General features: G+C 39.5%; 1 protein-coding gene across 1 annotated transcript; it reads right to left on the bottom strand.

Annotated features, from left to right (window-relative positions):
* Window positions 1–73: 73 nt before the first annotated feature.
* LOC117792407 (indole-3-acetaldehyde oxidase) lies at window positions 74–5551 on the bottom strand. Its single transcript, XM_034632540.1, has 6 exons — window positions 5294–5551; window positions 5080–5234; window positions 3495–4262; window positions 3193–3426; window positions 1048–2848; window positions 74–988 (listed from the first exon to the last, which is right to left on the bottom strand). Exons 1-6 carry the CDS (start codon window positions 5331–5333, stop codon window positions 189–191), a joined length of 3798 nt encoding a protein of 1265 aa, XP_034488431.1. The 5' UTR covers window positions 5334–5551; the 3' UTR covers window positions 74–188.
* Window positions 5552–13495: the final 7944 nt, after the last annotated feature.

Genomic DNA, 13495 nt, shown 5'->3' with positions numbered 1-13495 from the left:
CAGCAAATACACAACAATTTTTATTTTTATCTTACCACCGTCTTTATCTAACTATAATAATTATTTATGTTAGTTATTTTTTTTTTTTTTGTTTTAATAGCAATCGTTAGCGCCAAAACTTCAGTTGTTCCATCACTTCATAGATGATTGTAAGTTAAATATGTATCAAATGTACATAATGGATAATATTACTTAAGTCTAAATAACTTGACATCATGTCCAGCATTAAGTACCAATGTTTCGGGAGTTGTGGGTGCACCCAGTCGTACCCATTCCCTTGGCAAACCGGCATCCTTCCTGGCCGACTGCAAGGCCTGTTGCAGAGCAAATATAACGCTAACGGCCAGGCAACAGGGTGGCTCACCAGTCGCCTTGGAGCGCATGAAACCAGCGCTGCTGGGTTGAGGATTCTGCACCAGTTCGATGCGAAAATCAATGGGAATATCCTTGGGACCGGGTGGTTTGTAGTTCCAGGTGCGGTTGGTCAACAAACGGCCCGTTTGGCGATCATAAATCAGCTGTTCGCTCAGCCAGTAGCCCAGGCACATGACAAAGGCGCCCTCAATTTGGCCAATATCTATGTTGGGACTGAGACTTTCTCCTGCATCCTCCAGGAGATCAACACGTTTGATCTGATTATTGCCTGTGAGCACATCCAGCTCGATTTCGGTCAGAGCCAGACCATACACATGATAGTTCTGCATGTCACCCTCTTTGTAATGGTCCGAGGCAATCAGGTTAATTGAGGCTGCATATGCCGCCTGCACTGTATCCTGCCAGCTGGCCTTATCCTTCTTCACGGGCTGCAGACGCGAGTTGAGAGTCTCGCAAGCCTTGCGGACCGCAAAGCAAAGACTCTCGCTGCCCACAGCTCCACCGGTGACCATGGAATTGGCACCATTTATTGTGTCCGAGGACTCCACTTTAATGTAGCTCAAGTCGATACCCAATGTGTAGGCTGCCACCTGGCAGATCTTTGTGTTCATGCCTGTCGAGCATCGAGAAATTTATAGAAATGTGAGAAAAGAGATGGTTATATTCCCATACCTTGTCCCATTTCGATGCCACCATGGGAGATCACAACTGTGCCATCGACATGGTAGATGGCCACCGTTGCCGGATACTGTCCAAAGTAGAATATCGGATAGTCCATCACGGCCAGGCCCAGGCCACGTTTCATCCATCGATTCGTAGCATTGTGTGTCTCAATCTCCTTCCGGCGTGCGTCATACTCCCTGGACCTTAGAAATTGTGGCAGCAGCTCGATTAGCTTGTTGCCCCTGGTCATATTGAGCAGCCGCACTTCGGCCGGATCACGCTCCACCTCGAAGGCGACATGCTCCACAATGTTCTCCATCATGGCAATGCCCTCGACGGAGCCAGGAGCACGACACCATGTCGAGCTGGGCGCATCCGTGAGCACAGCGTTGCCGTTGATCTTAAAGTTGCTGTCGGTGAAGTCGTAACAATTGGCCGCCGTAAATGTGGAGTGTCCATCGATGGGACTCTCGTTGGCATTCCAGCCAGCATCCTCATAGAAATCGTTTTGCAATCCCACAATTTTTCCATTGGCCTGCACATGGAACTCGTAGTCGGAGCGACAAGCCCATCTTTTGCCATTCGAATCCATCATGGACTCAATGGACTGTACAAACCGCACCGGGCGGTTCAGCTTGTGGGCAGCTAAGGAGGCGGCACAGGCCACCTGGTTACCACGTGATATCTTGCAACCATAGCCTCCACCCAAGCGTCGCACCTGAAGCTGTATGTCCTTGGCCTTCAGCTGCAGCATGTGGGCAATTACGGACTGCGTGTGATCCATCCACTGTGTGGCAGAGAAGACCTTGAGGCCGTCCTCAAATGGCACTGCAACCGTTGTCTGTGGCTCCATGGTGAAGTGATACTGCAGTCCCATTTGGAACACACCTTTCACGCTCTTATCCGGAGCTGCCGTGCATTGAAGCTTGCCCGGCTTCTCACTCGCAACGCGTAGAATGCGAGATTCCTCCCGCGGCGACATGTCCAGGACATCACTTAAGCTGGGCATTATTGAGAGTGAAGGATCTGGCTGACCATAGCTAATCTTCACCAGCTGAGCAGCACGGTTCGCAGATTCCGCACTCAGAGCCACCACCACGCCCACAGGCTGTTCAAAGTGTCGCACCCGAGTTGTACAGAAGATTTCCTCCGCCTCATAACCAAAATTGGGATCACTAAATGTGTTCGTGCCAGGCACATCCTTGGCACTGTAGAAGGCAACCACGCCGGGTTGAAGCAGTGCCTCCGCTGCATCGATCTGTTCAATGCTGGCGCCCACTTTGGTGGCACCCACAAAGGCGCAGTGCAGCGTATTTGCCGTAGTCAATACATCGTTCATGTACGTCGCCTCGCCGGAGCACTGAATCATGCCCTCCACCTTCTGAACCGCCTGTGTCACGGGGTAGCTTTTCTTCTGCGACTGGTATACCTGGACACCAGAGGAGAGCGGTCGCTGCAGCACCTGACCACCGCTTCTGAAGGAATCACTAACCTCCGACGCAGGCGCGTGCTTCAACAGAAACTTGTACATCAATCCACAGGCCAGGCTCAATCGGTAAGCGGGCGAGGCATCCGGCAACACTTCATCCGGTTGCAGCAGCGTTGGAAGCTTAGTGAAAACCTGCTCCAGCAATGTATTCTCAAAGGGATTCCGTCCAGCTATTAACTCCTCAATAGTCTTGGCATGCACAAAGTCCGGACGAATGCCACCAAAGCAGATCCGAGCACTTTTCACCTTCGAATCCGAGTCCATTTCCAGCAGAAAGGCTGCATTCACATAGGCATGAGCGTTCTGGGCACGTGGCATGATCTGCAGGGTATTAAAGAGTTCGTTGTGAGAGAATTAGAAAACAAAATTAATTAAGAATAAATTATATAATTAAAGAGCTTTTTATTTTTAAAACTGTAGTTGTGGTGGATTTAATTCTTATGTGCAAGGGTATAAAAAGCCTGACCAATTTTAAAATCACTGGGATATCCATGGGAAATATTAAATTTAATTTTGTTATTATATCAAAATTATTTTTAAACAGAAACTAAAAAGATAAAAAAAAAAACTGAAAACAACATTACAAAAATCTATTTAAGATTTTCTCGAGGTAATTGTTTTCCTATTCCTGATTGAAACGAATAAAATTAAAATTTAGAGCTTACCTTATAAGAATCGTATATAAACTTATCCTTAGGATAAGAAGGCAGAAGGAAAGCTTTGAGCAACAGTTTTCTATCGCTAGAGCCAAGATAATCCGCCAGGGACATTTGCTGCTCATCTTTGCCGTTATTCGTGGCCAAGACACTCACATTGAGTGCTTCAAAACAAATGTAGACATCCGATGGAAACTCTGGATGTTGCTTCTTGATAGCGATGTTGCCAGCCAGAGTGCCAGACTGAAAGAAATCAATGAAAGACAACTCAAGATCAAGGTGATTGATTTGTGGCGATAGAAGGTACTCACATTGCGTACAGGCACATTGGCAATAAGATCCAAATGTTGCCACAGCTCCTTCAGATACTCAAAGCCAGTTTGCTGTGAGGTGGATTTGAGTAAGTCCATGGTCTGGCTGATGCTCAGATTGGCGCCTAACTTTAGCTGGTTCGCATCCAAGCTGTGTTGTTGAAGCTCCGTGACACCGCGGATGTCGATAAAGTGCTTGATGTCCTGGGAACGTCTATAGACACCATGTGCCGTGTTTCCAGCCACAAGCATAAATTGCTCCTGCTCGTCGACCTTGTCAAGTGCCTCGAACAATTGGGCCAAGTTCTTGGGCCAATGCCACTGGCTTCCATCCTCATAGTTCAACGATGTCCGTTGACAGCCGCATGCACAGAGCTTACCCAGTTTAGGGCAACAGCCTGCGCAGGGTTTGTTAGTTTTGGGACAGTTCCGGGCTCCCATGTCCTCCATATCCATGCACTCATCCGGTAGCTGTATGTTGCTGTCTGCGGCAAAGGATTTCATGGCATCCAAGATGGGTCGGTAGCCGGTGCAGCGACAGATGTTGCCACCAAATGCATTCTCCACCTCGGCCATGGTCACCTGACCTCCATTGCCCTCCAGCAGCCCGTACATATTCATTACGAATGCTGGAGAGCAGTAGCCACACTGGGTGCCATTAAGCTTGGCCAGACGCTTCTGTATGGGATGATATCCGCTGCTCTTGTTACCCAGTCCCTCCGACGTAATGATCTCCAGCTGAGTGCAGGTATTCAAGAGCGTCAAGCACTGTGAACGCAAAAAAATGAATAACAATTTAATATGATATACTTGAGTTACCGACTTAAAGATGAAATCAAATTGTTCGTACAGTCGAATAAACGGATAAACTTGACTGTTGATGATCATCACAAATACATTGCTGACTTTAAGATAGTCATTACACAAAAAGCACTTTGTTTTGGAGTTAATTAGGCTGAAATTTTAATTATATCTCATTCTATTTTGAGTCTTAATTATACCAGTTAATTAAAAAATAATTAAAAGGGGATATTATGTTCGTTGGAATGTATGTAACAGGGGGAACAGCATCTCCGACCCTATAAAGTATATATATTCTTGATCAGCATCAACAGCCGAGTCGATATAGTCATGTTTGTCCGTCTGTACGCCTGTCCGTCTGTCTGTCTGTCCGTATGAACAAAAGGATCTCAGAGACTATAAGAGATAGAGCAACTAAAATTGGCACACAGATTTCTATAGACCCCACGCAGATCAAGTTTGTTTGAAATTTAAGCCAAGCCTCTTCCGCCCCCGCAAATCGTGAAAAACCACCACACCCACAGCTTTTAAGATAATACAGTTTTTATCTTAATTAACGTTATCTAGTAATATTACTTATTATTTTACAGAATCGCATCAAGATCGGACAAGTAGAACGTGAGAATCATGTGAGAATTGAAAGATTTATGACTTTTAATTGCAGAAGTCATTGTATTTTTGCAGTCTTGAAGTAAATAAGCGATATATACTTTATAGGGTCTGCCATGCTAAGAATATACCCTGTTACGCTATGAGTAATGGGTATTCGTGTGATCTATCTTACCGAATTGACGGACCAGGTGCGCTTCCCGTCGCGCACAACGCACACACAGACACCGCAGCCTCCCTCCTGGCACATGAACTTGGTCGCTGTTAGCTGTGCATGCTCCCGGATGAAGGTGTTGAGCGTTATGTCAGGCGGTAGATTGGCCAGATTCACTGCGAATTACAGGGTAATTGTCAGCCGAGCATTGTTGATGGTTTTATGGTTAACTTACCCGTATACGGCTGGCCATTGATCTTAAAGGTTGTCGTCATAGCTTTACAATTACTTGTGACACTTTACACACAGTTGTCAAATGCAAATGTTATTCTATAAATAATTCCGTTAGAAGTGCTTTGCAATAGCTCTGTTCCGTTATTGAGCATTTGCAACTTGGTCCGTCGATTGCTAGCGTTCAACTGATCGTCGCTTTGCACTGCTCGCAAAGTTTACAGCTTCAATTTTGCAATTTTCCTGTCAGCTGCGAAAATTGATTGTATACTTGTACACACAAATATGCACATACGATTTTTTGTTGATTAAATTAACGACTTTTTGATTCAAATGCTGCCGTTGTATGTCGTTGTTGTTGCTCAACGCTAATTACAGTATTTTCTGTTGTTGTTGTTGCTCTTGCCGTTTCAACCTTCCAGTCTTCCAACCGAACTAACGATGCCGGCTCTGTTTCTCTGCTTTATTTGATGTTTGTTGTTGTTGTTGCTCAGTTTGCTTTGACTTTTCGTTCGTTTCGTGTGAGAATCACGCAAATGGCAAGAAGACGTACCGTAAGTGGAACGAGTTTTGTTATAGACGATAGTATTGTGGATTGCATTTATAATACAGAAATGTACCGACAAATACATACACTAACTTTCCTGCAAATTGAAACATTTTTTGTAGTAACTTTATACATGCAATGTCTAACGATAACTGACAAACAACAAATCATATAAATTATTTATAAGCCTACTTTGTTATTTAACTATGAACATATTTACATACAGTCTGTAAAATAAATGTTGTGTCAAAACGTTGAATTTACAAATTGTTTAAATTTTTAAACTCAGTGAATCGCAGCACTTCCTCTTTCAACATTTTCCTAAAACCTTTAGTAAAATACTTAAAATAATATTAAGGTAAGCTAAAATCCAGGATACTGTATATTAACTGTATTAATCAAAAAATTATTTTAATATGAAAATAATTCATTATTTTATTTTATTTTAAAAAATAGTTTAGCTTAATAGATATTATTAGATTGACCTGAAAAATGTAATTAAAAACCATAAGAAAAAAAAAAAAAATGATATTATTGTACAAAATAAAATGCATGAGTTTTGTCTAAATAATTAGTTGAACAGCTGTATGTATTTAAGTAATTGCTAGCTTTGTTTGCAAACAATAAAAGTGCAGAGTTTCGTAATAAACATTGCATGTTTATTATCTGCCAATTCAATTTAATATAAGTAATTTACATATATGCATATGCATATATAAAAAAAAGTAGACACGTAAGCACACATCAAAGAGAATTATTAGAGCGACTTTACACATACAGTGGGTCACAATTAATTTAAGTCACCACCCGTTTCTTACCTTAACTCTGTGTATTTTTAAAAGTCAAAAAACTATATAAAAATTAAAGTTTGACTATGTAAATTTAATAAAAAGATATAATACTTCTTTATATTTGTCAATACTTATTTAATTTAAGTACTTTTAATTACATTTTGTCTTATGTTGCATCATGCCAAAAACAGGTGTGTTGTCAATTTTTGTTAGGCACTGTGAGTCGCTGATTTGAACTTCACTTTTGTCTAATTTAATAAATGGGAGTTTAATTAAAAGTAATTGGATTATTTTTAGAAAATAGTGTGCAATGGACACTATAATTTAAAAATAGACATTGATAATTTGACTGTGTGCTTTATTTATGTATACAATGCAAAACTATTAAAAAATGAATTGCAGTGTTAGTTTAGGTATCCCACAAAAAAAACCTCTAAACGAGGTAAAAGTCTAGTGATTTCTAGACTAAATTTCTGATATCCATTTGTGACGAACAAAATTCAGTTTAATCTAAAATTTTAAATAAAAATATAAATTAATATAAAAAACGAAAATTGGCATTGTGCACTGTGAGTAAAAGGGTGATCTTTTGTACATAAAAAATAACTTTTGCGCAGTGCCGAATGCCAATTTTCGTTTTTTTATAATAATTTATATTTTTATTTAAAATTTTTAGATTAAACTGAATTTTGTTCGTCACAAAATTGGATATCAGAAATTTTGGGTCTAGAAATTGCTTTCGTCACTAGACTTTACCTCGTTTAGAGGTTTTTTTGTGGATATCAGAAATTTTGCAATTGCTTTTGCTTTTGACATTGTAACTTTATCATTAATGCAGGCAAATAGTAAAATATAAAAATTTAGTTGTTGAACGTATTTCATATTTAAAAAATTTTTTTTCTTTAATTATAAAGAAAAACTAGGGGGCCCCGCTCCCTGCTCGCATACTATACTGTCGGAGACCTCGTACTTGCTATGAAAAAAAAAGTTTTTCATACTAAGACTTGGATTTCACCCGATCGGTCCTATGACAGCTATATGATATAGTGGTTCCGATTAGAACCAACTTTGTTCAGGATATATAAGTCTTAAATAAATGCATATTCTATTAGTTTGGTTACGATATCTAGTAAAACAAAAAAGTTTTTCATACTAAGACTTAATATTGGACCGATCGGTCCTATGACAGCTATATGATATAGTGGTCCGATTTGAACCAACTTTGGTCAGGATATATAAAACCAAGTTAAATGCATATTGTATTAGTTTGGTTAAGATTTCATTAAACAAAAAAAGTTTTTCATACTAAAACCTAATTTTGACCCGATCGGTCCTATGACAGCTATATGATGTAGTGGTCCGATTTGAACCAACTTTGGTCAGAATATATAAAACCAAGTTAAATGCATATTGTATCATTTTGGTTGAGATATCTCATAAAACCAAAAAGTTTTTCGTACTAAAACGTGATTTTCGACCGATAGAAAAATGTATTTATTCACTTAACAGGTAATATCTTCCGAACCCCTCAACCAAAATTTTTGTTTCATATACCAAAAAACGCGAAATTGTACGTATTACAACATATTAAAATTTAACAAAAATCGTTAGAGCCGTTTTGTCAGAAATCGCCAAAATGTAAGCTAAAAAACTTTATTTCACCTGTAAAATGTTACTTGAGTACTTCAGTTAAAAAAGTTTAAAGGTACGCCTAAAAGCCCTCAAACACACCTTTCTAATGATATATAGAACATATCTGTAGCTTCTATGGTTTGGAAACTGTTGAGATTTCAATTTTGGCGGGATTTAGCGTTTTCCCGCTAAACTGGCGGGAAATTGAAAAGTCGTAGAACAAACATTTCTAGATTTTGAAAAGGAATCAATCCCCATCATTACATTTAAGCTTCTTTAGCGCTTTGATGCAAACAGACAAACAGACAAACAGACAAACAGACAAACAAACTGACTTTTCATTTCATTTTGAGAAGTCCACTAAAATTTTCAAATTTATTTATCTTTTGAATCAGTTATCGGATTTGGGTGATTGAGGTATCAATCGACGCGTATTTTTAAGTAGAATTTTTAAAAAATAAAAAATTTTACCAAAAAGCCCCAGCGGCCCCATAAGCTGCAATTATCAAAATTTTTCCCTCCCACTTACACCCCGTATCTCATGACCCAGGTTGGTTAGAAAAGTTTTAGTACGCCATTTTGTAAGTTAGAACTAAACCTGTCGATCGGTATATAACTCGATCTGATCGGACAGTCGTAGCAAATTTTCCAACTTAGCTGTATATATAGTTAGTCGCCTTTCGCACCCTTCGTGCTGCTTTCGTCACTAACGCGAACTGCCGTCCGCAGTGATACAAGTATTCTCCCATTGAAAATAATAGATTTGCTGTTGCAAATAATCTTTATTATGTTGCAGATGAACGTTTAGAATAGCTATTGGAATAAAATTCAAATTTGAAATTTATTTTATGTTTTGCCTCTAAGTATGTTCCACATATCGGAATTGTTTTTTAATGTGTTTGATGTATAGAAAGTTTTCGTTGTTGCATTATTCAGCTTTAAAATTAATCGATGTATTTTTGGAATTCTGTTTCTTTTTATCGTTGATCTCGTGTCTTGACGCGGTTTAATTAATTAAATACATGCTCGTTTTCCGTTGAGTCAAATATTTACACGGTCCTTTTTTTATGAACTTTGTAGGAAGAGGAGGAGAAGAAAAGTGTCCACTCATTTAGAAATCATTTGTCAAAATATAAATCGATGTGTTCTTAAACTGGAGAAGGAGAAGAATGAGAGTACAGGAGAATTGTTACATAATCATGCAAACGGCATACAGAACAAGGCAAACAACAACAGTAACAACCAACAATAACAAAGGAACCGTTCCGCCTCGCACCTTATCGATATTCAAAAATCGTATTCGGACGTTAAACAAGTAAAATTAAAATATGAAAAACGCAATCTTTTTTCACATGGCTAAGCATTCGGTTCGATGCGGTACGGTTCGGGTATAGCCCCAAAAAGGTATTCAGAGGCCAACGGGCAACCCGCTGTCAAACAGGTACCCAGGCCCATATCCATAAACAGAGCCCAGCTCTTCACCCCCCTTCTCCCCCTGCCCCCGTCCGCCTAACTTGGCATTGACTTCGTGACGGGGCAGTGGGAGTGTCCGGTGTTATTGTTGTTGTAGTTTGTTGTTGTTCATGGAGCTGTCATGCATAATAAAATTCGAATATATATTCGGGTGCACGCCTTCGTCTTGTCTCTGGTTTCATTCTCTTTGCGGATCCTTATCAAATACAAAAACTGACGTGTCCAACTACCAAAGATGATGATGCACATAGGTCCAGGCTCAGGTTAGCAGGCAGTCAGACCCCCCTCGGTTCGTCTCGCGACACTGACCCACAAAAGCGTCAAGCCGCCAAGCCGCCAAGCCCAAGAAAAGTTGCCTGTCCCTTGTCTTAACCCGTCTCGTAGCCAATCTCGCACCATAAATATATGCTGGTTTCGAATAAATCGAAATTCCTCTAAGCTATTATTCTTGAATTAAAAGAGGCGAGAAATTTAGCAGTTCTATGCGATTCTCATCAAACAGAAACGCATGAAAATATCAATCAATTTCAATAATTTATGCCTGTAAACACTTTATTTCTATAAATGTCAACCGATAAAAGTACCAACCATATTTAATATGTACATCCAATCCAGACCCTTTAAAGAATGAACAACTACTCGATGGTGTCACTGTTAACCCTTTGTCACGTCCATTGACAGTTCAATAATGCGTCATTTGGTCCGGTGTCAGTTGAGGGAACATGCTCCCTCGTATTGTCCCTCCACAAGCGTTTCGAGAGGAAGTGAGCAGGTACCAAAAGGTGTTGCCAACTTGACGGCAAACACGACTTTATCGAATTGCATGTAACAGCTGATGAATTCTCTACAGTATCAGATTGAAAAGAGTATATTTGTTTCGGTGTTTCGGATGAATTGCTTGGTTTTGTTTTAGTCTGTTGTCTGTCCTATGCTATGGATTCAGCTTTCATTGGCTTTTTGGCTCAACACTTTTGTCTCTTGTCGCCTGTCTCTTGTCGCCTGTCGCCTGTCGGATGTCACATTAAATTCACATTATTTGCTTGAAATAATTTCTTGCTTATCTTTCGCAGTACCGCTTGTTTCGCTGATTCCTGTGCATTGATAAGAACAACGATGACTTCTGCTGCGTGTCTTAAATCGAGTGATAAATATTCGCAGTTGAAGAAACGTGGGCTTAACTTGCAACTGATGTCTGGTTTTTATAGCATGGTTAAAATGCCATTTAATTGATTCATTAGTCAGTGGATTGTTAACTTTTCGCTGGGTCCAGTTGAGTTTCAGATTACCCATTAATGGGGAGACCACCAAGATGCAGTTTGGCGATCGACTCTCCCCTTGTCAGGGTAAAAGTTTTTTAGCTGCACCTGTCACGCACCCGCCTACATATTGAGGCAATGAAGCAAACTGTCGTCAAACCCATTTGTGGCACAGACACTAAATTAGAACTATAACATATCTATTTTTACGAGTTCAACGAAAAGTCCATAAAAAAATACAAAAGAAAAGAGAACCCTAGAAACTAACCGTCCCATTGTCCAATGACATTTTATTTGCGACAAATAAACAAATAATAGTTACAGTTTTTCATTGAACTGAAATGAATGAAAAAACTCAACGGAAATCTAATTGAAAATAGCCACGCAAATTGAGTTAACCAAGCGGAAAACCAGACTATTAAAATTGGATCGTTTTAGGGGCTGTCTACTGTACCCCTCAGAATGTCTGCTCTGTCAGTGCTGCCTGCTCTTATTGGAATATCCTCGATTTATGGTGTTTCGCAATTGTGAGGCAATTTAATAGCAATTTGTCCCTTCGAAACGGAAACTCCCAAAAACTGACGAATTTTTGACGAAATGCAATTGGAAATAGTCACGGGCTTCTGCATGGGACAACTCACTCATCAACTGACTGAATGACTGCACATCGTAACAATGGCAACAACTGCGGCAACAACAACAATATCTACAATAATTCGGACCAACAAGCTATTGAAACCCAAACGACAGTTGGAGCAGAGTTAAGTTGCATGTTGAAATTGGGGGGCAATCGAGGGGAAACTACCTATTGGCTTACCGAATTTCAGGAAGCGAAATATAGGTTTATATATATACATATAGTATATGCATTAGAATAGGTGAAAGGAAGTTGTGTGGTGAACATCCGCATTAACTTGGGGTTATCTTCATGTTGACGAATAGAAAACTTCCTGTTGGTTCGCCACATTTCAGACTGGTGTTAGGATTTTCAGTAAGAAAAATAGATAGAAAGCTGAAGAAAACTCTGCAGGAGTTATAAAGATGCTATAACTTGTGATAACAATTCGGATTAACTTGGGGTTATCTTTATGTCGACTGATACTAAACAACCTTTTTTGGCTCGTAAAAATAATCAGGAAGAAGGTAGTATGTATAAGAAAAGTTATTAATGAAGTCGACGATTTATAGTAAAACTTTATAAGTAAACTTTGGATGAATTACACGTCTTTTTAGCTGCATTTCTTAAATAGTATCTATAAAGATATTCAGAAAGAAAAATATGTGCAATTGGAGAGGAGTAAAGCCAAAAAGTTTTGCAATCGAGTTCAACAGGAGTTTGAAAAACTCTTTAACTTTTTTTCAGCGGTCCATATCAACCTAAAATTATCTCCATGTCGACTGATAGGAAATTTCTTTGAGCTCTGAATCAACGTGGGTTTATCTTAATTTCTCCTTCGTTTATCTTTATATTTGTATGTTATTCAGATACATTTGGGCGTTAGGCTGTTGGCGAGTAACACCAAAATTTTCAGATAGCACTGATAAGGCAGGAGAGAAGGAATCAAACACACAGAAAGTGGGCGCGATAAATTACTCGTATCATAAGAAGAAGAAGAGAGAAGTTGCCACACAGCTTCAAGTGCTGTGGCAAGTAGCGATGTTGCCTTATCCTTATCTTCGCTTGACAAGCGTTATTTTAGCCCGTTGTTGTTGTGGTTTCAAGTTGCTGAAGTTGTCACCCGGTCACTGCGGTTAACTGTGGGAGCCAACAACTTAATTTGTAATTTATTTATTTTTTGTTGTTTTTTACTTTACATTCATAGTGGTAAGATTTATGCGGCATGCGAGTTGCTTAATTTATAAAATGTGAATAAGGAAAAGAAAAATTAACTGACGCTGATAATAAATCAATTTCCTGCCTACACATTAAATTATACAGTTAATAATAAGCTGGCGTTACCAGCTTGAGGACAGCCCACGTTCAAGTCAGGCTCAGAGACTGAGAGACTGAGAGTCTGTCTTAGTCCGTAAGTTTCTTGGTCTTTAGGTTTGTTTCTGTTTTAAGCCAACCTCGTCTCACCTGGCGCTTTATCGCGCCAATCCATTTGCATCTCATCAACTTTACAGCTCAGCTCACATTGCTTACAAATACATATAAAATAAAAAAATAGTAATAAAAAAGACTTGTCGAACGGTCGCCTGGCGATTCCAATTGCGTGTCTTCCACAATTTGTTGTCAGATTAAACAAATTTCCTGCCAACAGCCACGCAATTTATTTACGTGCACTCGTTCGTGTGATCATTGTACATTCAGAGTGCAAACATTTGACTGATTGTTACCAGTTTTCCTATTAGAATCTAATAATTAGATCAATGGGCCTATATCGTTTAATAAGAATTTTAGTTATTTAATTAATTAAATGTGCACCTATTTAAGCGATTGATCACTCAAATGTGCTTAGCATTTAATCTGATTACGAACTTGGAATAATTTCTTAAGAGCTGTT

The sequence above is a fragment of the Drosophila innubila genome (genome assembly GCF_004354385.1).
Source record: "Drosophila innubila isolate TH190305 chromosome 3R unlocalized genomic scaffold, UK_Dinn_1.0 2_E_3R, whole genome shotgun sequence".
In the NCBI taxonomy this organism is placed as follows: domain Eukaryota; kingdom Metazoa; phylum Arthropoda; class Insecta; order Diptera; family Drosophilidae; genus Drosophila; species Drosophila innubila.
This window is presented reverse-complemented; position numbering and strand designations above follow the sequence as displayed.

What these genes read in the sequence shown, in the direction of transcription:
- LOC117792407 (XM_034632540.1), bottom strand. Translation starts at nt 5,333, where the DNA reads ATGACGACAACCTTTAAGATCAATGGCCAGCCGTATACGG. An exon ending in CAATGGCCAGCCGTATACGG is followed by an intron (nt 5,235 to 5,293) that starts GTAAGTTAACCA and finishes TGTAATTCGCAG; the next exon opens with TGAATCTGGCCAATCTACCG. An exon ending in CCAATGTGCCTGTACGCAAT is followed by an intron (nt 3,427 to 3,494) that starts GTGAGTACCTTC and finishes GATTTCTTTCAG; the next exon opens with TCTGGCACTCTGGCTGGCAA.